This window comes from Triticum urartu, chromosome 3A (genome assembly GCF_056163025.1).
Source record: "Triticum urartu cultivar PI428250 chromosome 3A, HENAU_Tu73, whole genome shotgun sequence".
Taxonomy (NCBI): Eukaryota; Viridiplantae; Streptophyta; class Magnoliopsida; order Poales; family Poaceae; genus Triticum; species Triticum urartu.
The window spans coordinates 448,533,602-448,558,087 of record NC_141875.1 but is presented as its reverse complement, the minus strand read 5'-3'; the positions used below and the strand labels follow the sequence as shown (position 1 = coordinate 448,558,087).

The following is a 24,486-nucleotide window of genomic DNA, read 5'->3' as shown; positions in this document are numbered from 1 at the left end:
CCAGGCCCTTCTCAGAGGAAGTAACAGCCCTATGTCTCGGTGCCCGGAGGCTTGGTCGATTGGATTATGCGTGAAGTTACAGGGGTGCGAACCCTTGTCCCAGAGGAAGGGGGTGGCTTATATAGAGTGCGCCAGGAACCCAGCCATCCCCCGGGTTCAATATACATAAAGAGAGGACGTTACTGGTAACGCCCGCATTAAAGTGATATAAATGACCCTTAAGTCTACGGAGTGAATGTCCGACCGTTGCGATCCAAAGTGACCTTAGATCTTCTGTACTCCGAGTGGTTCCTGGTGTGGTCGAATGATTATATCCTAGTCCAATGGAATTGGGTTATTCGAGTGGGTTGCATCTTGAGGTCAAATGATTATATCCTGGTCGAATGGAATTGGGTTATCCAAGTGGGTTGCATCTTGAGCTGATTCCAATCGGTAGAATTTGATGTCCTTTGAATGTCTTTGACTATAGGGCAGTGTCCTTGGAAGGGTACTTAGATCGGGTCTATTGCCCTACCCTAGATACATGTCATCGTCATCCGCCACTCCGCCATACCTAACTGTTGAACATGTCGCCTTTTAGTCGGCCAACACTCAGCGCCATACAACATTGCATTCCAGTCGGTAGAATTTGCTGTCCTTTGAATGTCTTTGACTATAGTGCAGTGTCCTTGGGAAGGGTACTTAGATCGGGTCTATTGCCCTACCCTAGATACATGCCATCGTCATCCGCCACTCCGCCACACCTAACTGTTGAACATGTCGCCTTTTAGTTGGCCAACACTCAGCGCCGTACAATATTGCGGGTCGAATCGCCGTCTTGTAGAACTTGCCTTTTAACTTTTGTGGCACTCTCTTGTCATAGAGAATGCCAGAAACTTGGCGCCACTTCATCCATCCGGCTTTGATTCAATAGTTCACATCTTCATCAATACCCCCATCCTCCTGCAGCATTGACCCCAAATACCGAAAGATGTCCTTCTAGAGTACCACTTGGCCATCAAGGCTAACCTCCTCCTCCTCCTCACGCCTAGTAGTACTGAAACCGCACATCATGTACTCGGTTTTAGTTCTACTAAGCCTAAACCGCACATACAGGAATCACATGGACAATTTCAGCACATACAGGAATCAATGGAAAATTTCACCACATACAGGAACATATCATTGACACTGCAGTGGCCACCCATTACGCCTTTTAATCCCCTAGGGCTCTATAACATTTTATTACAGAATCATAGGTCCCCAAGTTAGTAAGCTTATATACTTGTACATCCACCCGTGTTTGAACAGTCTGTCTTGAATTTAATGTATGGTTGCAACACAACCAGGAACATAAGTTGCAGAGAAAAAGGGCGGCACGGGCGACATGCCAACGTACATCTAGAGCATAATATTTACATCAGTAATGCACACCACAGGTTTAAGGGATTGAGCTGAATACACGATGAGCAGAGATGATGGAGCTCAGACCAAGAGCAATGAAAGCTAAGAACGCCATTGAGCCTGAGGCATTGATAAGTTTGGCAAATTGATCCACGCCAAATCTTGACACCCACACATCATTGCGAGAAAGCGCTGCTGAAGATGCTGACAGCAGCAGGTAAGCCAATACCTGCAATATTGGCACGAGTAATTCAATCACACCCCGTCACTTGCTTGCAGTTATATTTGTTAATTATAATCTAATGTTGCAACTTCAAATTTTGTGCATAAAGTCATAACCGAATGTTAAGAGATGTGACTAAACACAGAAATTTAGGAACAACTGCAACAAATATCGTGAAACAAAGTCTAGAACTCTAAATTATATGACGGTAGGTTAGAGATGAAGCCCAACAGAAACCTGCGAGGACCCAAAAGAGGAGAGGAAGTAAAAGTAAACAAAGTAAGGGCATCTCTAGCCGATCCTCAAAAAGGGTTAACTCCTCAAAATATTCTCTTTCGAGGAGTTAACCGAGTTAAGTTCCAAAACCTTGCCAGCTCTCTCATTTTTAAGCGACCACAGCCAATTCTCAGCAAAAATTTCCATCCCGCCCGCGGCGCCTCCTCTTTCCACCACCGGAAGCCCTGATTCCGATGGGAATGGAACCGCAGGCCTCCTCCGCATACCCCGTCGGTGCTACGCCGCCTGAGCCGACCCGCGCGCTGCCACCCGCATCAATGAAGCGGCTCGGCACGAAGACCGCGGCGGCAAGGCCACGCCGGCCGCGACGATGGCGGGTTGCTCCGGTCGATGGCAAGCAGGTGAGGAAGCCGACGGCGGCCGGAAGGCCCTCACCGAGGCGGCGACGAAGAAAAGGAAGAAGGCGTCCACGCCGACGCCTTCTCCCTGTCCGGTGACTCACTGCCCTTCTCTGGCCACCCCTCCTCCGGCACGTTCAGCCATCACAGCCGCGGCCAAGGTCCATGGCCACCAAGTGTTTGACGAAATGTCCAAGAGGTAAAAAAAATGTGCTTTTCTTTTTCGCGGGGGCTATTGCTAATGCTTTGCAGCGCCGATCTTGTGACGTGCTTGTTGTTGCTGATTGTAGTGTGGAGGAGCATGATGTTGCAACTTTCATGTCCCAATTGGATGCATCACACATACTCGGCCTCCACGATCTATATTATGATGGTGCGAGTTATGATCAAGAACACAAGAGCAAGGAGGAGGAGGATCCCGAAGTGGAGGAGGTCGATGATCCCATGGAGACACAATCAAGCACCAAGACAATAAAGTACAGCCAAGAAAAGGACATTGCTTTGTGCTTTGCTTGGATGAATGTTTCCCTTGATGCCTCGGTTGGTACGGATCAAACGAAAGAGAAGTTTTGGGGTAGGATTGGAGACTACTATTGCAACAATGTGACCGTCCATTCCCTCCGCACTCAAGGCTCACTTTCCCACCGGTGCAGTGTGATCCAAGAGCAACACAAGCGATGGTCCGGTTGTGTTGATCAAGTCAACCATGCACCAACGAGTGGGGTGCCAATCACAGACTATGGGCCTCTCATCCAAGAGCTATACAAACAACGCAACAAAAAAGGTGGCAGCAAGGCATTTACATTGAACCATTGCTACAAGGAACTGGTTGGCAATGAGAAGTGGATCCGGAGGAACTTCGAAACCACACCGAAGAGGTCCCAGATTAGCATATCCGTTGAAGCCAATGACGAGGAGGATGAAAATCCTCAAAAAAGGACCGATGGACAAAAGATTGCAAGAGAGGAAAAAGAATGGAGGCGTCGACGCCTACAAAGAGGAGCTTTGTGATACGATTGAGACCAAGAAAGTTTTGGCGGCCGAACACAAAGCAGAAAAGGCAGCGAGGTGGAACAAGCTCAAGTTCATGGAGGATGAGAAATGGTGAGCAAAGTTGGCGGCCGAAGCAAGGAAGGTGGGAGCGGAGGTGCGTAGGATTGCACTCGAGGATGAGAGGCTTGCAAAAGAAAAGAAAGCCAAAGTCGAGGATGAGAGGCTTGCAAAAGAAAAGAAAGCCAAAGAGCATGCTATCATGTTCATGAATCCGAGCATGATGGATGTAACGGCAATGAAGTATTGGGAACTCACTCTGGGGAGATCTTGGTCCAGTCAGAGGTCGACCGTGGTGGTGATGGTGGTGGACATGGTGTTGATGGTGGCACCCGTGGTGGTGATGAGCACAGAAATGCTTGAGTTCATGTAGTATGCATTTGATAGGGCTTGGTCCACGACATGCTTGTGTTTTTTTGGATCAAACTTGATCAATTTGGTGGCTTTTGGATGAAGTATATGCATGTTTTAATTAGAATTGTTTCAATTGGACAAACTACATGTATGTACTTGAATAGTTGCATATGGTGAATTTGAAACATTCAAATGATTGATGACATACCGTGCAATTGTTTGAAATGTATGTGGCAAGGGATGGAAGAATTAGTCCAAAAAAATTAGGGAGTTAAATATAGGGGTTCGGTTAGGTTCGGCCACTATTTTAACTCCTCATGTTTGAGGAGTTATGGTTAGGGGGGGCATTTGTGGAGTTATAGGATAGGGGTTCGGCTAGAGGTGCCCTAAAGCAAAGTAAATTAAGGTTCTAGCACTACTGTGAACAAAAACAAATGAAAAAACTTGCTGAACCAGGGACTAGCCCCCCTTGCCTTTTTTCGAGTTGAAGTGTGAAAACCACCCCATGACACGGGTAGGCATGAATCTTTCTCACTTCACAGATAACATTAGTAACAACTTGATTATCAAAGGCATTGTCGTCTCAACAACTACATCATTTTCACTAACAATTTTTCAAGAGGTTCTCCTACAATGACAATTCACGATTGATTGAAATTGGAAGACTTACAGATCAACTGTCATCAATAAAGCTTTAAGGCATCAGTGCACAAATTTCAGATAAATGAATGGTCGCTATATTATACAGCTTGTTTTACTTTGTAATTTAGTTTTGGCAAAATCAGCTTCCAAATTATGAGGCCCCTAAACTTGCAACATTGTGCTACGGTTCATTATGCTACTGTACACTAAACAAACAAGCAAATAGACCTCACAAATACCATGAAACTAAGTATAATACATTCAGATGTGGAGTTTGTTCATTCTTGCCTGATCCATGGCGAGATTGAAGTAGTTCCCCCAGGGGCCTCCAATTATGCGCCTCCCTGTGACAAGGTAGTGCACTTCTGCAACTAATTGGAACCCCGAGTATGTAAAAGCCATCACGCTCGCAGCAAGCGTGTACCTGCATTTCACAGACACATCAATCTACGCCAAGAACAAGCGTAACAAATGTTGTACCTAAAATTGGGTGATTTTGAGCTTGTGTTCCAGATTCAGAGCAACCTGTATTCGTTGTAGCGGCGGAAGGAGTCACCAGCCCAGCCCGGCGTAGTGCCAGACGACATGACGGAGAGCGAGATCAAGCAGAACACAGCAGCTGAAACCCTAAACCCTAGCTCAGCCCTCTTCAGCTCCGTGAGCCGTACTCTATCTGGGACCCCTCTAAGGAGCCATCTCTTGGAGCCCACTCCGACTTTGCCTCCGCCTCCACCTCCGCCCCCGCCGCCGCCGGCGACTGACTCGGTGACTACCGCAGGTGCTACCTTGTCGGCGGCCGGCTTGGCCTCCGTTGCCGCGGGGTCCTCGGCCGAGAGGAGCTTCGCTACGGTCAGGGCCGACTCCTTCTGCGGAGATCCGGTCGGGGATTCAGCCATGACCGCGTCCTTCTGCGGCGTCGGCGGCATCACTGCTTCGTTTTGGGTTAGCGCAAGGGCTAGCGCCATGTTCTCCGATCCGCCGGGCGCTTCATCTGCCTCCTGCACCGGCTTAGCTTCCGGAGACGCCGGTGCTGTTGGAGGTGGTGCTGCTGGAGCGGGAGCGCGAGCGGGAGGAGGCGGGGGTGTCCGCCGCGGCGCGGATGTTTGGTTCCCACGAGGGAGGGGAGGAGAAGGATCGGCGGTGGAAAGAGGTGGATGCGTTGGAGCCTTTGGAGGCGAGGGAGGACATGGTGGAGAGGAATCGCCGGCGCCATCCGGCGGCGGAGCAGTAATTGTTGGTGCAGCAGGAAGGGGAGGAGCTGGGGTTGGATTGTCCGGCGAGAGGCGAAAGGGGTCGGTAGATGGCGCCGGAGCAGTAGTTGTAGGTGCAGCAGGAAGGGGAGGAGCTGGGGTTGGGTTATCCGGCGAGAGGCGAGAGGGGCCGGTAGATGGCGCCGGAGCAGTAGTTGTAGGTGCAGCAGGAAGGGGAGGAGCTGGGGTTGGGTTATCCGGCGAGAGGCGAAAGGGGCCGGTAGATGGCGCCGGAGCAGTAGTTGTAGGTGCAGCAGGAAGGGGATGAGTTGGGGTTGGGTTATCCGGCGAGAGGCGAAAGGGGTCGGTAGCCGGAAGCTGTGATGGGGGCGAAGAAGGAGGAGGTGGTTGTGCCTCCGCGGCCGGCTCCGGTGGCGGTGAGCGGACTGGGGAGGCCATGGAGGAGCTGCTGGTTTTTTCCATGGTGGCGGCCGGCTCCTGGTGGCTGTGGGATGTGTGCCAGTGTGGTCTCGTGCTCCAATGGGAGTGTGGCGCAGGCGACTGAAGAGCGACTCAACACCAGGTTGAAGGGCACGAGCGGTCCAGAAATTCCGAAATTATTTTGATCAAGTAAAACGCATATGGTGCGAAGCTGACTGAGAATTCGCAAAATCGCAGTGTACGTACGGAAGCGGATGTTAACCCTATACAAACATTAAATTTTTAAAATACCAAGAAATTTGAAAAAAAAAACTGAGATTCCGTGATAACAAACCTGGGTTTTCAATCTGCTCGTGAAATTTCGTGAAAAAATATCAGAAAATGTATTCGTGACGGATAAAGACAAAATTTCCTAGGTATAAAAAATACTGTTTGGATAGATTTTTGTTCGGACAGTATTTTCTTCACCACGGATATGTTTTCTACTCCCTCTTTTTCTAAATATAATTCTTTAAAGAGATTCCACTATGGACCACATACAGAGCAAAATGAGTAAATCTATACTCTAAAATGCATCTAAATACATTCGTATGTTGTCCACAGTGAAATCTCTACAAAAACTTGCATTTAGGAACGGAGGGAGTAGTATTTTTACATGAAATTTCACACATAAGTAGATTGAGAACTCAGGTTTGATATCCCTAAATTTCAGAATTTTTTTGATATTTTTTACATTTAATATTCGTATAGGGGTGTGAAGCACCCAGGAGCTCCTATGTATTTTTGTATACAGACGCGCTAGATTAGCCGCGCATTGGAAAAAACAACTATATTGCTAGCCCGGGACTGAAACTGACACTCCAGCAGCCACGCTAAAATCGCGCGCGAGGTAAAGTTGGTTCAGGCGCTGAAGAAAATGATATCGCACACTGTGTATTTAGTGTGCCCGCACGCGTGCTGGACAAGCCAATCGGAAGTGTGAATCTCACCAACCGTCGAATCTAAAACCTCCGATGGGAGTGTGGCGCAGGCGAGCTAAGAGCATTTCCAATAGTATGTGTATATTTGGATGTCTATATATTTATATAGACAATGGTCTAAAAAGATTCCCTCATATACACATCCAGTTTTGCATTAAAACATCTATATACAGGGACCATGACAGGTGGACCCATATCGTCAAAATACCAAAAATATGATCTTATCATATCTATCAGATCTTACTCTCGTAAGTGACCGTGTAGGGATTGACAACCCCTTATCGCGTTGGTTGCGAGGATTTATTTGTTTTGTGCAGGTGCGAGGGACTAGCACGTAGCCTCCTACTGGATTGATACCTTGGTTCTCAAAAACCGAGGGAAATACTTACGCTACTTTGCTGCATCACCCTTTCCTCTTCTAGGAAAAACCAATGCAATGCTCAAGACGTAGCAGGGGCGCCCCCTTCTAGTCCAATTCGAACCAGAGGGGGAGAGGACGTACAGACTCCCCTGGCTGCCTCTCTCTCTCTCTCTCCACTAAAGCCCATTAGGGCCCATATACTCCCCGGGGGTTTTGGTAACCCCTCGGTACTCCGGTATATGCCCGAACTCACTCGGAACCTTTCCGATGTCCAAATATAGGCTTTCAATATATCGATCTTTATGCCTCGACCATTTCGAGACTCCTCGTCATGCCCGTGATCACATCCGGGACTCCAAACAACCTTCGGTTCATCAAAACACATAAACTCATAATACCAATCGTCACCGAACGTTAAGCGTGCGGACCCTACGGGTTCGAGAACTATGTAGAAATGACCGAGACACGTCTCCAGTCAATAACCAATAGTGGAACCTGGATGTTCATATTGGCTCCTACATATTCTACGAAGATCTTTATTGGTCAAACCGCATAACGATATATGTTGTTCCCTTTGTCATCGGTATGTTACTTGCCCGAGATTCGATCGTCGGTATCTAATACCTAGTTCAATCTCGTTACCGGCAAGTCTCTTTACTCGTTCCGTGATGCATCATCGCGCAACTAACTCATTAGTCACATTGCTTGCAAGGCCTATATTGATGTGCATTACCGAGAGGGCCCAGAGATACCTCTCCGACAATCAGAGTGACAAATCCTAATCTCGATCTATGCCAACTCAACAAACACCATCGGAGACGCCTGTAGAGCACCTTTATAATCACCCAGTTATGTTGTGACGTTTGGTAGCACACAAAGTGTTCCTCCGGTATTCGGGAGTTGCATGATCTCATAGTCATAGGAACATGTATAAGTTATGGAGAAAGTAATAGCAACAAACTAAACGATCATCGTGCCTAGCTAACGGAATGGGTCAAGTCAATCACATCATTCTCTAATGATGTGATCCCGTTAATCAAATGACAAGTCATGTCTATGGCTAGGAAACTTAACCATCTTTGATTCAACGAGCTAGTCAAGTAGAGGCATACTAGTGACACTCTGTTTGTCTATATATTCATACATGTACTAAGTTTCCGGTTAATACAATTCTAGCATGAATAATAAACATTTATCATGATATAAGGAAATATAAATAACAACTTTATTATTGCCTCTAGGGCATATTTTCTTTAGTCTCCCACTTACACTAGAGTCAATAATCTAGATTACATAGTACTGATTCTAACACCCATGGAGTCTTGGTGCTGATCATGTTTTGCTCGTGAGAGTGGCTTAGGCAACGGGTCTGCAACATTCAGATCCGTATGTATCTTGCAAATCTCTATGTCTCCCTCCTTGACTTGATCGTGGATGGAATTGAAGCGTCTCTTGTTGTGCTTAGTTCTCTTGTGAAATCTGGATTCCTTTGCCAAGGCAATTGCACCAGTATTGTCACAAAAGATTTTCATTGGACCCGATGCACTAGGTATGACACCTAGATCGAATATGAACTCCTTCATCCAAACTCCTTCATTTGCTGCTTCCGAGGCAGCTACATATTCCGCTTCACACGTAGATCCCACCACGACGCTCTGCTTGGAACTGCACCAACTGACAGCTCCACCATTTAACAAAAACACGTATCCGGTTTGTGACTTAGAGTCATCCGGACCAGTGTCAAAGCTTGCATCGACGTAACCATTTACGATGAGCTCTTTGTCACCTCCATATAGGAGAAACATATCCTTAGTCCTTTTCAGGTATTTCAAGATGTTCTTGACTGCTGTCCAGTGATCCACTCCTGGATTACTTTTGTACCTCCCTGCTAGACTGATAGCAAGGCACACATCTGGTCTGGTACACAACATTGCATACACGATAGAGCCTATGGCTAAAGCATAGGGAACACCTTTCATTTTATCTCTATCTTGTGTAGTGGTCGGGCATTGAGTCTGACTCAACTTCACATCTTGTAACACAGGCAAGAACCCTTTCTTTGCTTGATCCATTTTGAACTTCTTCAAAACTTTATCAAGGTATGTGCTTTGTGAAAGTCCAATTAAGCGTCTTGATCTATCTCTATAGATCTTGATGCCTAATATATAAGCAGCTTCATCGAGGTCTTTCATTGAAAAATTCTTATTCAAGTATCCTTTTATGCTATTCAGAAATCCAGTATCATTTCCGATCAACAATATGTCATCTACATATAATATCAGAAATGCTGCACAGCTCCCACTCACTTTCTTGTAAATACAGGCTTCTCCAAAAGTCTGTATAAAACCATATGCTTTGATCACACTATCAAAGCGTATATTCCAACTCCGAGAGGCTTGCACCAGTCCGTAAATGGATCGCTGGAGCTTGCACACTTTGTTAGCACCTTTTGGATCGACAAAACCTTCTGGTTGCATCATATACAACTCTTCTTTAAGATATCCATTAAGGAATGCAGTTTTGACATCCATTTGCCAAATTTCATAATCATAAAATGCGGCAATTGCTAACATGATTCAGACGGATTTAAGCATCGCTACGGGTGAGAAGGTCTCATCGTAGTCAACTCCTTGAAGTTGTCGAAAACCTTTTGCAACAAGTCGAGCTTTGTAGACAGTAACATTACCGTCAGCGCCAGTCTCCTTCTTGAAGATCCATTTATTCTCTATGGCCTGCCGATCATCGGGCAAGTCAACCAAAGTCCATACTTTGTTCTCATACATGGATCCCATCTCAGATTTCATGGCCTCAAGCCATTTTGCGGAATTTGGGCTCATAGTTCGTAGGTTCATCATGGTCAGGTAACATGACTTCCAGAACAGGATTATGATAGGTCTCCAATGTATCTATAATTTTTGATTGTTCCATGCTATTATATTATCAACCTTGGATGTTTTATATGCATTTATATGCTACTTTATATGATTTTTGGGACTAACCTATTAACCTAGAGCCCAGTGCCAGTTTCTGTTTTTTCGTTGTTTTTGAGTATCACGGAAAAGGAAAACCAGACAGAGTCCAATTGACCTGAAACTTCACGGAACTTATTTTTGGACCCAAAGAAGGCCAGGAAGTAAAAGAATTGGGCCAGAAGAGTCTCGGGCTGCCTACAAGGGTGGGGGGCATCCCCACCCCCCTGGGCGCGCCCCCTGCCTCGTGGACAGCCCGGAGACCCCCCGCCTTGTTCCCGACTCCAACACCTCTTATATAACCCAAAACTTCCAGAAAGAAACCTAGATCGGGAGTTCCGCCGCCAGAAGCCTTTGTAGCCACCGAAAACCAATCTACACCCATTCCGGCACCCTGCCAGAGGGGGGAATCCCTCTCCGGTGGCCATCTTCATCATCCCGGTGCTCTCCATGACAAGGAGGTAGTAGTTCACCCTCGGGGCTGAGGGTATGTACTAGTAGCTATGTGTTTGATCGCTCTCTCTCTCTGTCTCTCTCTCTCGTGTTCTTGAGGTGGCATGATCTTGATGTATCGCGAGCTTTGCTATTATAGTTGGATCTTATGATGTTTCTCCCCCTCTACTCTCTTGATGAATTGAGTTTTCCCTTTGAAGTTATCTTATCGGATTGAGTCTTTAAGGATTTGAGAACACTTGATGTATGTCTTGCATGTGCTTATGCGTGGTGATAATGGGATATCACGTGACCCACTTGATGTATGTTTTGGTGATCAACTTGCGAGTTCCGTGACCTCGTGAACTTATGCATGGGGGTTGGCACACGTTTTCGTCTTGACTCTCCGGTAGAAACTTTGGGGCACTCTTTGAAGTTCTTTGTGTTGGTTGAATAGATGAATCTGAGATTGTGTGATGCATATCGTATAATCATACCCACGGATACTTGAGGTGACATTGGAGTATCTAGGTGACATTAGGGTTTTGGTTGATTTGTGTCTTAAGGTGTTATTCTAGTACGAACTCTATGATAGATTGAACGGAAAGAATAGCTTCGTGTTATTTTACTACGGACTCTTGAATAGATCGATCAGAAAGAATAACTTTGAGGTGGTTTCGTACCCTGCAATAATCTCTTCGTTTGTTCTCCGCTATTAGTGACTTTGGAGTGACTCTTTTTTCATGTTGAGGGATAGTTATATGATCCAATTATGTTATTATTGTTGAGAGAACTTGCACTAGTGAAAGTGTGAACCCTAGGCCTTGTTTCAACGCATTGCAATACCGTTTGTGCTCACTTTTATCATTAGTTACCTTGCTGTTTTTATATTTCAAATTACAAAAACATATTTCTACTATCCATATTGCACTTGTATCACCATCTCTTCGCCGAACTAGTGCACCTATACAGTTTACCATTGTATTGGATGTGTTGGGGACACAAGAGACTCTTTGTTATTTGGTTGCAGGGTTGCTTGAAATAGACCATCTTCATCCTACGCCTCCCACGGATTGATAAACCTTAGGTCATCCACTTGAGGGAAATTTGCTACTGTCCTACAAACCTCCGTACTTGGAGGCCCAACAACGTCTACAAGAATAAGGTTGTGTAGTAGGCATCAGATTACCGTACCACTCTGGTGCGGATCTTACTCTGGTTGACCTACGAGGTTTAGTAGTAACTTGATCAGAAGTTTCATGATCATCATCATTAGCTTCCTCACTTACTGGTGTAGGAATCACCGGAACTGATTTCAGTGACTTTACAATAAGGGAGAAGGTACAATTACCTTGTCAAGTTCGACTTTCCTCCCACTCACTTCTTCCGAGAGAAACTCCTTCTCTAGAAAGGATCCATTCTTAGCAATGAATATCTTGCCTTCAGATCTGTGATACAAGGTGTACCTAACAATCTCGTTTGGGTATCCTATGAAGACACATTTCTTCGATTTGGGTTCGACCTTATCAGGTTGAAGCTGCTTCACATAAGCATCGCAGCCCCAAACTTGAAGAAACAACAACTTGGGTTTCTTGCCAAACCATAGTTCATAAGGTGTTGTCTTAACAGATTTAGATGGTGCCCTATTTAACGTGAATGCAGCCGTCTCTAAAGCATGACCCCAAAACGATAGCGGTAAATCAGTAAGAGACATCATAGATCGCACCATCTCTAGTAAAGTACGATTATGACGTTTGGACACACCATTACGCTGTGGTGTTCCGGGTGGCGTGAGTTGCAAAACTATTATGCATTGTTTCAAATGAAGACCAAACTCATAACTCAAATACCCCCCTCCACGATAAGATCGTAGAAACTTTATTTTCTTGTTATGATGATGTTCCACTTAACTCTGAAATTCTTTGAACTTTTCAAATGGTTCAGACTTATGTTTCATTAAGTAGATAAACCCATATCTGCTCAAATCATCTGTGAAGGTGAGAAAATAACGATATCTGCCGCGAGCCTCAATGTTCATTGGACCACATACATCATTATGTATGATTTCCAATAACTCTGTTGCTTGCTCCATTGTTTTGGAGAATGGAGTTTTAGTCATGTTGCCCATGAGGCATGGTTCGCAAGTACCAAGTGATTCATAATCAAGTGATTCCAGAAGTCCATCAGAATGGAGTTTCTTCATGCGCTTTACACCAATATGACCTAAACGCCAGTGCCACAAATAAGTTGCACTATCATTATCAAGTATGCATCTTTTGGCTTCAATACTATGAACATGTGTATCACTACTATCAATATTCAGTAAAAATAGACCACTCATCAAGGGTGCATGACCATAAAAGATATTACTCATATAAATAGAACAACCATTATTCTCTGATTTAAATGAATAACCGTCTCGCATCAAACAAGATCCAGATATAATGTTCATGCTCAACGCTGGCACCAAATAACAATTATTTAGGTCTAAAACTAATCCCGAAGGTAGATGTAGAGGTAGCATGCCGACGGTGATCACATCGACTTTGGAACCATTTCCCACGCGCATCGTAACCTCGTCCTTAGCCAATCTTCGCTTAATCCGTAGCCCCTGTTTCGAGTTGCAAATGTTAGCAACTGAACCAGTATCACATACCCAGGCGCTACTACGAGCATTAGTAAGGTACATATCAATAACATGTATATCAAATATACCTTTCACTTTGCCATCCTTCTTCTCTGCCAAATACTTGGGGCAGTTCCGCTTCCAGTGACCAGTTCCTTTGCAGTAGAAGCACTCAGTTTCAGGCTTAGGTCCAGACTTGGGTTTCTTCACTTGAGCATCAACTGGCTTGTTGTTCTTCTTGAAGTTCCCTTCCTTCCCTTTACCTTTTTTCTTGAAACTGGTGGTCTTGTTGACCATCAACAGTTGATGCTCCTTCTTGATTTCTACCTCCACAGCCTTTAGCATTGCGAAGAGCTCAGGAATCGTCTTATCCATCTCTTGCATATTATAGTTCATCACGAAGCTCTTGTAGCTTGGTGGCAGTGATTGAAGAACTCTATCAATGACACTATCATCAGGAAGATTAACTCCCAGCTGAGTCAAGTGGTTGTGATACCCAGACATTTTGAGTATATGTTCACTGACAGAACTATTCTCCTCCATTTTGCAGTTGTAGAACATATTGGAGACTTCATATCTCTCAATTCGGGCATTTGCTTGAAATATTAACTTCAACTCCTGGAACATCTCATATGCTCCATGACATTCAAAACGTCATTGAAGTCTCGGTTCTAAGCCGTAAAGCATGGCACACCGAACTATTGAGTAGTCATCAGCTTTGCTCTGCCAGGTGTTCACAACATCTGGCGTTGCTCCTGCAGCGGGTTTGTCACATCCTCTTTTGAACGATTCGAGTGGCTTGACTTGGCACATGTTCACACATGTAGTTGAAACAAAATCAACATAGCCTCTACGATATTTATGTTCATGGTGCATTATATCCTACTCATGCTTGCATTCGGTGTTGATTAATTTTAATGCATGTTCATGACTATTGTCGCTCTCTAACTGGTCGCTTCCCAGTCTTTTTCTAGCCTTCACCTGTACTAAGCGGGAATACTGCTTGTGCATCCAACTCCATAAACCCCAAAGTTATTCCATATGACTATATGAGTCCACCATACCTACCTATATATGGTATCTACCTGCCGTTCCAAGTAAATTTGTATGTGCCAAACTCTAAACCTTCAAATAAACATTCTGTTTTGTATGCTCGAATAGCTCATGTATCAACCAGGGTTGTCCGTATCTTCCATGTTAGGCAGGTTATTCTCAAGAGGAGTGGACTCCGCTCCTCACTCACGAGAAAATGGCTGGTCACCGGGATGCCCAGTCTCATGCTTTATGCAAACTAAATCAAAATAATTGCAAACAAAACTCCCCCTGGGACTCTTGTTAGTTGGAGGCACTCATTGTTTCGAGCAAGCCATGGATTGATTCTTGTTGGTGGAGGGGGAGTATAAACTTTACCATTCTGTTTGGGAACCGCCTATAATGTGTGTAGCATGGAAGATATCGCCATCTCTTGGTTGTTATGTTGACAATGAATGTATACCGCTCAAAATATTATTCATCTCTATTTCAAAACCGAGCTCTGGCACCTCTACAAATCCCTGCTTCCCTCTGCGAAGGGCCTATCTATTTACTTTTATGTTGAGTCATCATCCTCTTATTAAAAAGCACCAGTTGGAGAGCACCACTGTCATTTGCATTCATTACTGTTAGTTCACATTGAGTATGACTTGACTGGATCTCTTTTACCATGAATTACAATGTCTAGTCAGTCCTTGGTCTTTAAAGGTGCTCTGCATTTATGTTTTGCGGTCTCAGAAAGGTCTAGCGAGATACCATCTTGTTATATCATATTATGATTGTTTTGAGAAAGTGTTGTCATCCGAGATTTATTATTATTGCTCGCTAGTTGATTATGACATTGATATGAGTAAACATGAGACCTATGCGTTATTGTGAATATGGTTAGTTTATAATCTTTGCTGAAAACTTGAATGCTGACTTTACATATTTACAACAACAAGAGCAAACAGAGTTTGTAAAAGTTTTTCTTTATCACTTTCAGTTTGTCAACTGAATTGCTTGAGGACAAGCAAAGGTTTAAGCTTGGGGGAGTTGATACGTCTCCGTCGTATCTACTTTTCCAAACACTTTTGCCCTTGTTTTGGACTCTAACTTGCATGATTTGAATGGAACTAACCCGGACTGACGTTGTTTTCAGCAGAATTGCCATGGTGTTATTTATGTGCAGAAACAAAAGTTCTCGGAATGACCTAAAACTCCACGGAGCATATTTTTGGAAATAATAAAAAATACTGACAGAAGATCAAGACCAGGGGCCCACACCCTATCCACAAGGGTGGGGGCGCACCCCCTACCTCGTGAGCCCCCTGGAGCTCCTCCGACCTCAACTCCAACTCTATATATTCTCTTTCGGGGAGAAAAAAAATCAGAGAGAAGGATTCATCGCGTTTTACGATACGGAGCCGCCGCCAAGCCCTGAAACCTCTCGGGAGGGCTGATCTGGAGTCCGTTTGGGGCTCCGAAGAGGGGAATCCATCGCCGTCGTCATCATGAACCATCCTCCATCACCAATTTCATGATGCTCACCGCGGTGTGTGAGTAATTCCATCGTAGGCTTGCTGGACGGTGATGGGTTGGATGAGATTTATCATGTAATCGAGTTAGTTTTGCTAGGCTTTGATCCTTAGTATCCACTATGTTCTGAGATTGATGTTGCTATGACTTTTCTATGCTTAATGCTTGTCACTAGGGCCCGAGTGCCATGATTTCAGATCTGAACCTATTTTGTTTTCATCAATATATGAGAGTTCTTGAATCTATCTTGCAAGTCTATAGTCACCTACTATGTGTTATGATCCGGCAACCCCAAAGTGACAATAATCGGGACCACTCCCGGTGATGACCGTAGTTTGAGGAGTTCATGTATTCACTATGTGTTAATGCTTTGGTCCGGTACTCTATTAAAAGGAGGCCTTAATATCCCTTAGTTTCCACTAGGACCCCACTGCCACGGGAGGGTAGGACAAAAGATGCCATGCAAGTTCTTTTCCATAAGCACATATGACTATATTCGGAATACATGCCTACATTACATTGATGAATTGGAGCTAGTTCTGTGTTACCCTAGGTTATGACTATGACATGATGAACCGCATCCGGCATAATTCTCTATCACCGATCCATTGCCTACGAGCTTTCCATATATTGTTCTTCGCTTATTTACTTTTCCATTGCTATTGTTACAATCACTACAAAATACCAAAAACATTACTTTTGTTATCACTACCTTTTGCTACCGTTACCACTACTATCATATTACTTTGCTACTAAATACCTTGCTACAGATATTAAGTTTCCAGGTGTGGTTGAATTGACAACTCAGCTGCTAATACTTGAGAATATTCTTTGGCTCCCCTTGTGTAGAATCAATAAATTTGGGTTGAATACTCTACCCTCAAAAACTGTTGCGATCCCCTATACTTGTGGGTTATCATGCAGCAATGAGGATAATCCTCAAGTTACATACCCAGTCCGTGTAGTTGCTACCATAATCTTTCAACTTAGCTTTCTCTAGGAACGCACTAAAATTCAACGGAACAACAACACAGGCCATCTATCTACAACAACATAGACATGCAAAATACTATCAGGTACTAAGTTCATGATAAATTAAAGTTCAATTAATCAAATTACTTAATAACCCCCACTTAGATGGACATCTCTCTAATCATCTAAGTGATCACATGATTCATATCAACTAAACCATGTCTGATCATCATGTGAGATGGAGTAGTTTTCAATGGTGAACATCACTATGTTGATCATATCTTCTATACGATTCATGCTCGACCTTTCGATCTCAGTGTTCCGAGGCCATATCTGCATATGCTAGGCTCGTCAAGTTTAACCCGAGTATTCTGCGTGTGCAAAACTGGATTGCACCTGTTGTATGTGAATGTAGAGCTTATCACACCCGATCATCACGTGGTGTCTCGGCACGACGAACTGTAGCAATGGTGCATACTCAGGTAGAACACTTATACCTTGAAATTTAGTGAGAGATCATCTTATAATGCTACCGCCGAACTAAGCAAAATAAGATGCATAAAGGATAAACATCACATGCAATCAATATAAGTGAAATGATATGGCCATCATCATCTTGTGCCTTTGATCTCCATCTCCAATGCACCGTCATGATCACCATCGTCACCGGCTTGACACCTTGATCTCCATTGAAGCATCATCGTCGTCTCGCCAACTATTGCTTTTACGACTATCTCTAACGCTTAGTAATAAAGTAAAGCAATTACATGGCGATTGCATTTCATACAATAAAGCAACAACCATATGGCTCCTGCCAGTTGCCGATAACTGTGTTACAAAACATGATCATCTCATATAATAAAATTTAGCATCATGTCTTGACCATATCACATCACAACTGCCCTGCAAAAACAAGTTAGACGTCCTCTACTTTGTTGCAAGTTTTACGTGGCTGCTACGGGCTGAGCAAGAACCGTTCTTACCTACGCATCAAAAACCACAACGCAGTATAGTGATTGCTTTTTGATCTTCAGAAAGAACCCTGTTCATTGAATCCGATTCAACTAAAGTTGGAGAAACTGACACCCACCAGCCACCTGTGTGCAAAGCACGTCGGTAGAACCAGTCTCGCATAAGCGTACACGTAATGTTGGTCTGGGCCGCTTCATCCAACAATACCACCGAATCAAGAAACAACTAGTGACGGCAAGAAATATGTATATACCCACGCTCACAACTCCTTTGTGTTCTACTTGTGCATATAACCTCTACGTATAGACCTGGTTCGGAAGCCACTGTTGGGGAACGTAGTAATTCCAAAATTTTCCTACACACACGCAAGATCTATCATGGTGATGCATAGCAACGAGAGGGGAAGAGTGTTGTCCACATACCCTCATAGACCGTAAGCGGAAGCATTATGACAACACGGTTGATGTAGTCGTACATCTTGATGATCGACCGATCCTAGTACCGAAAGTATGACACCTCTGCGATCTACACACGTTCGACTCGGTGACGTCCCACGAACTCACGATCCAGAGTGTCGAGGGAGATCTTCGTCAGCACGATGGCGTGATGACGGTGATGATGATGTTACCGGAACAGGGCTTCGTCTAAGCACCGCTACGATATGACCAAGGTGGACTATGGTCGAGGGGGGCACCGCACACAACTAAGAGATCAATGATCAACTTGTGTGTCTATGGGGTGCCCCCCTCCCCTGTATATAAAGGAGTGGAGGAGGGGGGAGGGCCGGCCCTCAATGGCGTGTGTCGGTGTCAAAACCGGCGGATCTCGGGTAGGGGGTCCCGAACTGTGTGTCTAGGCCGGATGGTAACAGGAGGCAAGGGACACGAAGTTTTACCCAGGTTCGGGCCCTCTCGATGGAGGTAAAACCCTACGTCCTGCTTGATTAATATTGATGATATGGGTAGTACAAGAGTAGATCTACCACGAGATCGAAGAGGCTAAACCCTAGAAGCTAGCCTATGGTATGATTGTTGTTGTGTATGTTGTCCTTCGGACTAAAACCCTCCGGTTTATATAGACACCGGAGAGGGTTAGGGTTACACAAAGTCGGTTACAATGGTAGGAGATCTACATATCCGTATCGCCAAGCTTGCCTTCCACGCCAAGGAAAGTCCCTTCCGGACACGGGACGAAGTCTTCAATCTTGTATCTTCATAGTCCAGGAGTCCGGCCGAAGGTATAGTCTGGCCATCCGGACACCCCCTAATCCAGGACTCCCTCAGTAGCCCTCGAACCAGGCTTCAATGACGATGAGTCCGGCACGTAGATTGTCTTCGGCATTGCAAGGCGGGTTCTCCTCCAAATTCCGTGTACCCGTTGAATAAAGTCTGGTTTCTTGTAGATGCTGCGCTCCTTGGCTTCTACGCCCAATAATGGCCGCTTCCCACGTGTCAAACGAATATGAAAAGTCTGAGTGTTTTTACAACACACCCCTAGCCGCGTAAATGAGCTGACCTATTTAAGGGGACGAGGATTTAGATCCAAACCACATCTTCCCCCCTTCGCGAGTGTTCATCAGAGCGCATCCGACAAAGGTCCATTCCACCATGGCCAGCCGTCGCGACTCCACCTCTCGCCCTTCCAGCCCTCAGCCTGGATATTGGGAGAGATGCTCCATCCCGCATAGCGATCTAGTGACGCTCCAGACCAAGGGATTTCTCCCCCCGGCCTATATGGTCCCGATTTGAGCCGGCCTTGCCATCTATAATGGCGGAGAGCAAGCGGAGAGTACCCCTAATCCCTCCAAAGGAGAGCGGGTGTGCCTCATCCCTTATTTAATAAGGGGGCTAGGATTTCCAATCCATCCATTTCTCCGGGGGCTCCTGGAGTTCTATGGCCTCCAGCTACACAATCTCACGCCTGCCTCCGTATTGCATATCGCGGGCTTCGTAGCCCTCTGCGAGCTATTTTTGGGTATCGAGGCTCATTTCGGGCTATGGAAAAGGTTATTTTGCCTTGTGCCCCGCTCTAAGGAGGGGTCAATGTATCAAGTGGGCGGAGCCGAAGTGTGGCGCATCGCTGGGACCGGATATCTGTCCGGAACCCCAAAGAAGGCGTCCGAAGACTGGCCCTCGAAATGGTTTTATATAGAAGACGTCCCGCTGCCGGATCCTGTCTGGATCGGCCTCCCTGAATTCGACAGTGCTCCCTTAAAGAAGCGCCTAAGCTGACGTCCACAGAGCCCTCAGAGGGAAAGTGACAGGGACATCATTTACCTGATGGGCCAAATAAGATTGTTAGCCCATTCCGGACTAACCATGATCGGGGTTATGGCCGAATGCATTATGCGGGGGGTGCAACCGCTTCAGTATAGAAGCCACCCCATGTGGGACTTCAACGGGGAGGACGACGCCACCCGCTACGGCCGTAAGGGGCCGGATTCAGCTGCCGCTCTACTAAAGATCTTGTCCACTTTGTATAAGGGAGAAGAGGAGGAATTTCTCCGCGTCAACCCACAGGGTGGATTCTCTATGCACAATCCCCCAAGTTGGGTAAGCGGTCGTATTTACTTGCCCATCCGTTTTGTATTCCCATTGTTAAATATTCAGTCTGACGACTTCAACGCAGGAACTGCGCCGGGCTGTTAAGGAAATAAGCAGCCCTCCTCCACAACCCGAGGACCCAGGACGGTCCCTCGACCCGACCTCTCAAGAGGATCCGGACATATCTGTGGAGCTGATTGATGGAGTGTTCCATCAATGGAGCAAGGACAACGCCTTGGTGGCCATTACGGCCGATTACCCAGGGCTAATCCCGGCCTCCCAGGTAACTGAGATTGAAGTCCCACTACCCTGAATAGGTGTCCGCCCTCTCATGTTTTCAGTTTCCTGATTACAACCAAACTTTGCGGGGGAGGTTTTTGAGGCGGAAGGCCGAACCTGCGGCGACAAGCCAGCGAGGGGCCGTAGGCCCCATGGGCAGAAAAGAAGTGCAGTCCGGACCGAGGCGTCAGTGCTAAGGTATGGCGCGCGCCCTTATCCCAGGTGTTATACCTTCGAGGCACATTGACACTCGTGCTCTCTTCAGGACAAAGAGACCTTGCCGGACTATATCCGGAGAGGCTGCCAATCGCACCTCCACCAGCCAGGCTCCAAAGCCTGGTTCGGAGGTGGAGGCGAACGCAAGGCGTGCGCCAGATGCTCCTCCGACGGAGGATGTGGACGGGTTGTCTGCCACCAACTCTGAGGTGGAGAGTGCCATGAACCACAGGCGTCGCCGGACAATCCTTCGTGACGCTTGTTTCTCCCAAGGGGCGTTAGATGCCTTCAATTCGGGAGATGCGTACCTCCGTGCCGCTCAAAATGGTCTAGCCAGAGCCACGGAGCAATATGTAAAAGACATACGGGTAAGAAAATTTTGGTAATTATATATATATACCAGTAGCCCCCGAGACTTGAAACAGTTAGAATAACTGATTTAAGGATCATTTGTTATGCAGGTTCTTACAGAAAAGAATTCCCTACTGTCCAAGGAGCTGAAAGAGTGCAAAGCCCAACTTGAGGCCGCACTAGCCACGACAGGGGAGCCCAAGGAGACCCCCTCTGGTAATATACACTTCGAAAGATAAGTATTTTGCGAAGCACGACATGGGTGCGAATCTGACAAATGAAATTGCAGATGGCGCCGAATTGAATCCGGAAAGGCAACACCTCCTACGCCAATTAAAGGCTGGTGAGAAGGTGCTGACAAAGGTGAGGCGGGAGAAGAACGATCTCCAAGATGCCAACACCAAGCTGGGCGTCGAGCTGAAAGATGTTCGTGCCCAGCTGTCAGACTCCGTGAAGGAGAATCAGCGGCTTCGGCGCGGCATATTTAGTAAGTGCTTGAACGAACCTTTGAAAGAAAGTTCGGCGGGGAAGTCGACTAACAGAGCAATGTCTGTAGGTGTGCTAACAGGTCGTCCTACAGAGGAGATGCCCGGTTCTACGGGTGACCTTCTTCCCGAGCTCTCGCAACTGCTCGATCGAGTTCGGCAGGCGATGCAAGGCGTTGCCCAGGCCCTGTGGCCATCCGTCTCCATGCCCGAAGGTCTTGGAGAGCTTGCAGAGAAGCTAAAGGGAGCACGGCGACGCTTCCGATTGTGGAAGATATCGGCCTGCCATCAAGGCGCTAGGGATGCCTGGGCCATGGTGAAGACACGCTACGCAAAGGCTGACCCCAACCACATGGCCGAGGTCGGTCCTGTAGGGCCCGATGGGAAGGAGATCCCTGTAAGCTTAGTATACGGCCAAGTAGAGTTGGCCGCAAAGTATTCCCAGCAGGACTGTAAATTAGACAGCTTGTTAGATGGTATTGAAGAGGAATACAATCAGTCAAAATGACTGTGTAATTTAATTGACATTTATAATGCCTTCTAGCCGGATTGTAGATCATTTGTCATGGCCGACCTTTTCGCTTCAGCCTCGGGACCTGACGGTCCGGAGTGTGTCCGAATTCCCATGCGGTTATATAGGAACCGAGGAATGCATGGAGACCAGGCGTAGGGGTCATTAGTTCTTGAACAGACAAGTGCCCGACTAGTTATGTTATATTACATGGTTAGTAAGAAACATCTTCCAGGGAGAATAGTTCCGTTAGGGGTTCCTTTCCCTGGGAGGCATGCCCTAAGGTGCATGTCCATGCTGCGAAAAGAAATGCAGGAAAAACGTCTGGGGGCGTATAGATAAAAATGAAAAAAGATCATCTTTAGTTCACCGACCGAATATTCCCTTAAGAACGCTAGCTTTCGGCTTCACCCAGTCTGAGGTACACGTCCGGCTGACCCGACAGTAACAATCGTAGAGGTGCTCCCTTTACCACCTAGCCGAACAATCGGGAACGTAGGGGTAAGCACAGGAGCCAGGCAACCCAGCTTGGCCAAAACTTAAGTCATATCGATGCATATAATGGTGAATAAAAGGTACATGCGGAAGTGTGACACATGTGTTGGGCATGAAGCCCGTATGAATAAGCTTCTGTTTAAAGAAGCCCCCAGGTTTAATGAGCACGGATAGCGCGTCACTTTATGAGCCTTTAAAGGCTATAAGAGAGAGAGAGAGAGAGAAGAGAAATGTAAGACAGAAAATATATAAAAATGGACAGTGGAAGGAGACGAACACAGAGTCCGACGCTAGGCATAGAATCTTCGGAGACGGGCTGCGTTCCATGGGTTCGGCTCGAGTCGGTTATCCGATGCATCCCGCAGGCGGTACGCTCCACCAGCCAGGACTTGTTCAATTATGAAGGGACCTTCCCACTTGGGCTTGAGTTTGTCCTTTTTCTTGTCCGGTAGTCGTAGAACTAATTCGCCAACGTTGTAATTTTTGGCCCGTACTTCTCTGCTTTGGTATCTTCGAGCCTGCTGTTGATAGAATGCGGAACGGGCTTTTGCCACGTCACGCTCCTCCTCCAATGCATCCAAGTTGTCCTGCCGATCGAGCTCGGCTTCTCTTTCTTTGTACATGCGCACTCGAGGTGAGTCATGAATTATGTCGCAAGGCAAAACTGTGTAACGCCCTCGATGCGGCTATATCTCCCACGTGTCGAAGCACGACTTAGAGGCATAACCGCATTGAAAGCAATGTCGCAAGTGAGGTAATCTTTGCAAACAACCCATGTAATACAATAAGGGAAAAGAGATACATAGTTGGCTTACAATCGCCACTTCACACAATACATGAATAAAGCATTACAACAACCAAATACAATCAGGGTCCGACTACGGAGCCAAAATAAAAGAAGAACCCCAAATGCGACAAAGGTCCCCGATCGACCCCAACTGGGCTCCACTATTGATCAACTAGAAACTGGACAACACAAAGGACAAGATCTTCATCGAGCTCCTCCTGAGCTTGGTTGCGTCACCTGCACGGTTCAACGGCACCTGCAAGCTGGTTTTGGAAGTATCTGTGAGCCACAGGGACTCAGCAATCTCGCACCCTCGCGATCAAGACTATTGAAGCTTATGGGTAAGGTTAAAGTATGAGGTGGAGCTGCAGCAAGCGACTAGCATATATGGTGGCTAACATACGCAAATAAGAGCGAGAAGAGAAGGCAAAGCACGGTCGTGAAAGTATGATCAAGAAGTGATCCTAAAACAACCTACGTCAAGCATAACTCCAACACCGTGTTCACTTCCCGGACTCCGCCGGAAAGAGACCATCACGGTTACACACGCGGTTGATGCATTTTAATTAAGTTAAGGTTCAAGTTATCTACAACCGGACATTAACAAATTCCCATCTGCCCATAACCGCGGGCACGGCTTTCGAAAGTTCAAATCCCTGCAGGGGAGTCCCAACTTAGCCCATGACAAGCTCTCACGGTCAACGAAGGAATAGACCTCCTCCCGAGACATTCCAATTAGACTCGGTATCCCGGTTCTTCAAGACATCCTCGACAATGGTAAAACAAGTCCAGCAAGACCGCCCGATGCGCCGACATCCTGATAGGAGCTGCACATATCTCGTTCTCAGGGCAACACCGGATGAACACTACGTACAACTAAAACCAGCCCTCAAGTTTCCCCGAGGTGGCGCCGCAAGTGGCTCTAGTTTGGACCAACGCTTAGACAAGCACTGGCCCAGGGGGGGGGGGGTTAAAATAAAGATGACCCTCGGGATATGCGACTCCCAAGGGAAAAAGGCTAGGTGGCGAATGGTAAAAC

General features: G+C 46.2%; 1 protein-coding gene across 1 annotated transcript; it reads right to left on the bottom strand.

The window, feature by feature from the left end:
• Positions 1 to 1,164: 1,164 nt before the first annotated feature.
• LOC125544312 (uncharacterized) lies at positions 1,165 to 6,050 on the bottom strand. Its single transcript, XM_048707941.2, has 3 exons — positions 4,813 to 6,050; positions 4,576 to 4,711; positions 1,165 to 1,612 (listed from the first exon to the last, which is right to left on the bottom strand). The coding sequence occupies exons 1-3, from the start codon at positions 5,958 to 5,960 to the stop codon at positions 1,421 to 1,423; spliced, it is 1,476 nt and encodes a 491-aa protein (XP_048563898.1). The 5' UTR covers positions 5,961 to 6,050; the 3' UTR covers positions 1,165 to 1,420.
• Positions 6,051 to 24,486: the final 18,436 nt, after the last annotated feature.

What these genes read in the sequence shown, in the direction of transcription:
- LOC125544312 (XM_048707941.2), bottom strand. Translation starts at nt 5,960, where the DNA reads ATGGAAAAAACCAGCAGCTCCTCCATGGCCTCCCCAGTCCGCTCACCG. An exon ending in CGCCGCTACAACGAATACAG is followed by an intron (nt 4,712 to 4,812) that starts GTTGCTCTGAAT and finishes TGTGAAATGCAG; the next exon opens with GTACACGCTTGCTGCGAGCG. An exon ending in TCAATCTCGCCATGGATCAG is followed by an intron (nt 1,613 to 4,575) that starts GCAAGAATGAAC and finishes CCAATATTGCAG; the next exon opens with GTATTGGCTTACCTGCTGCT.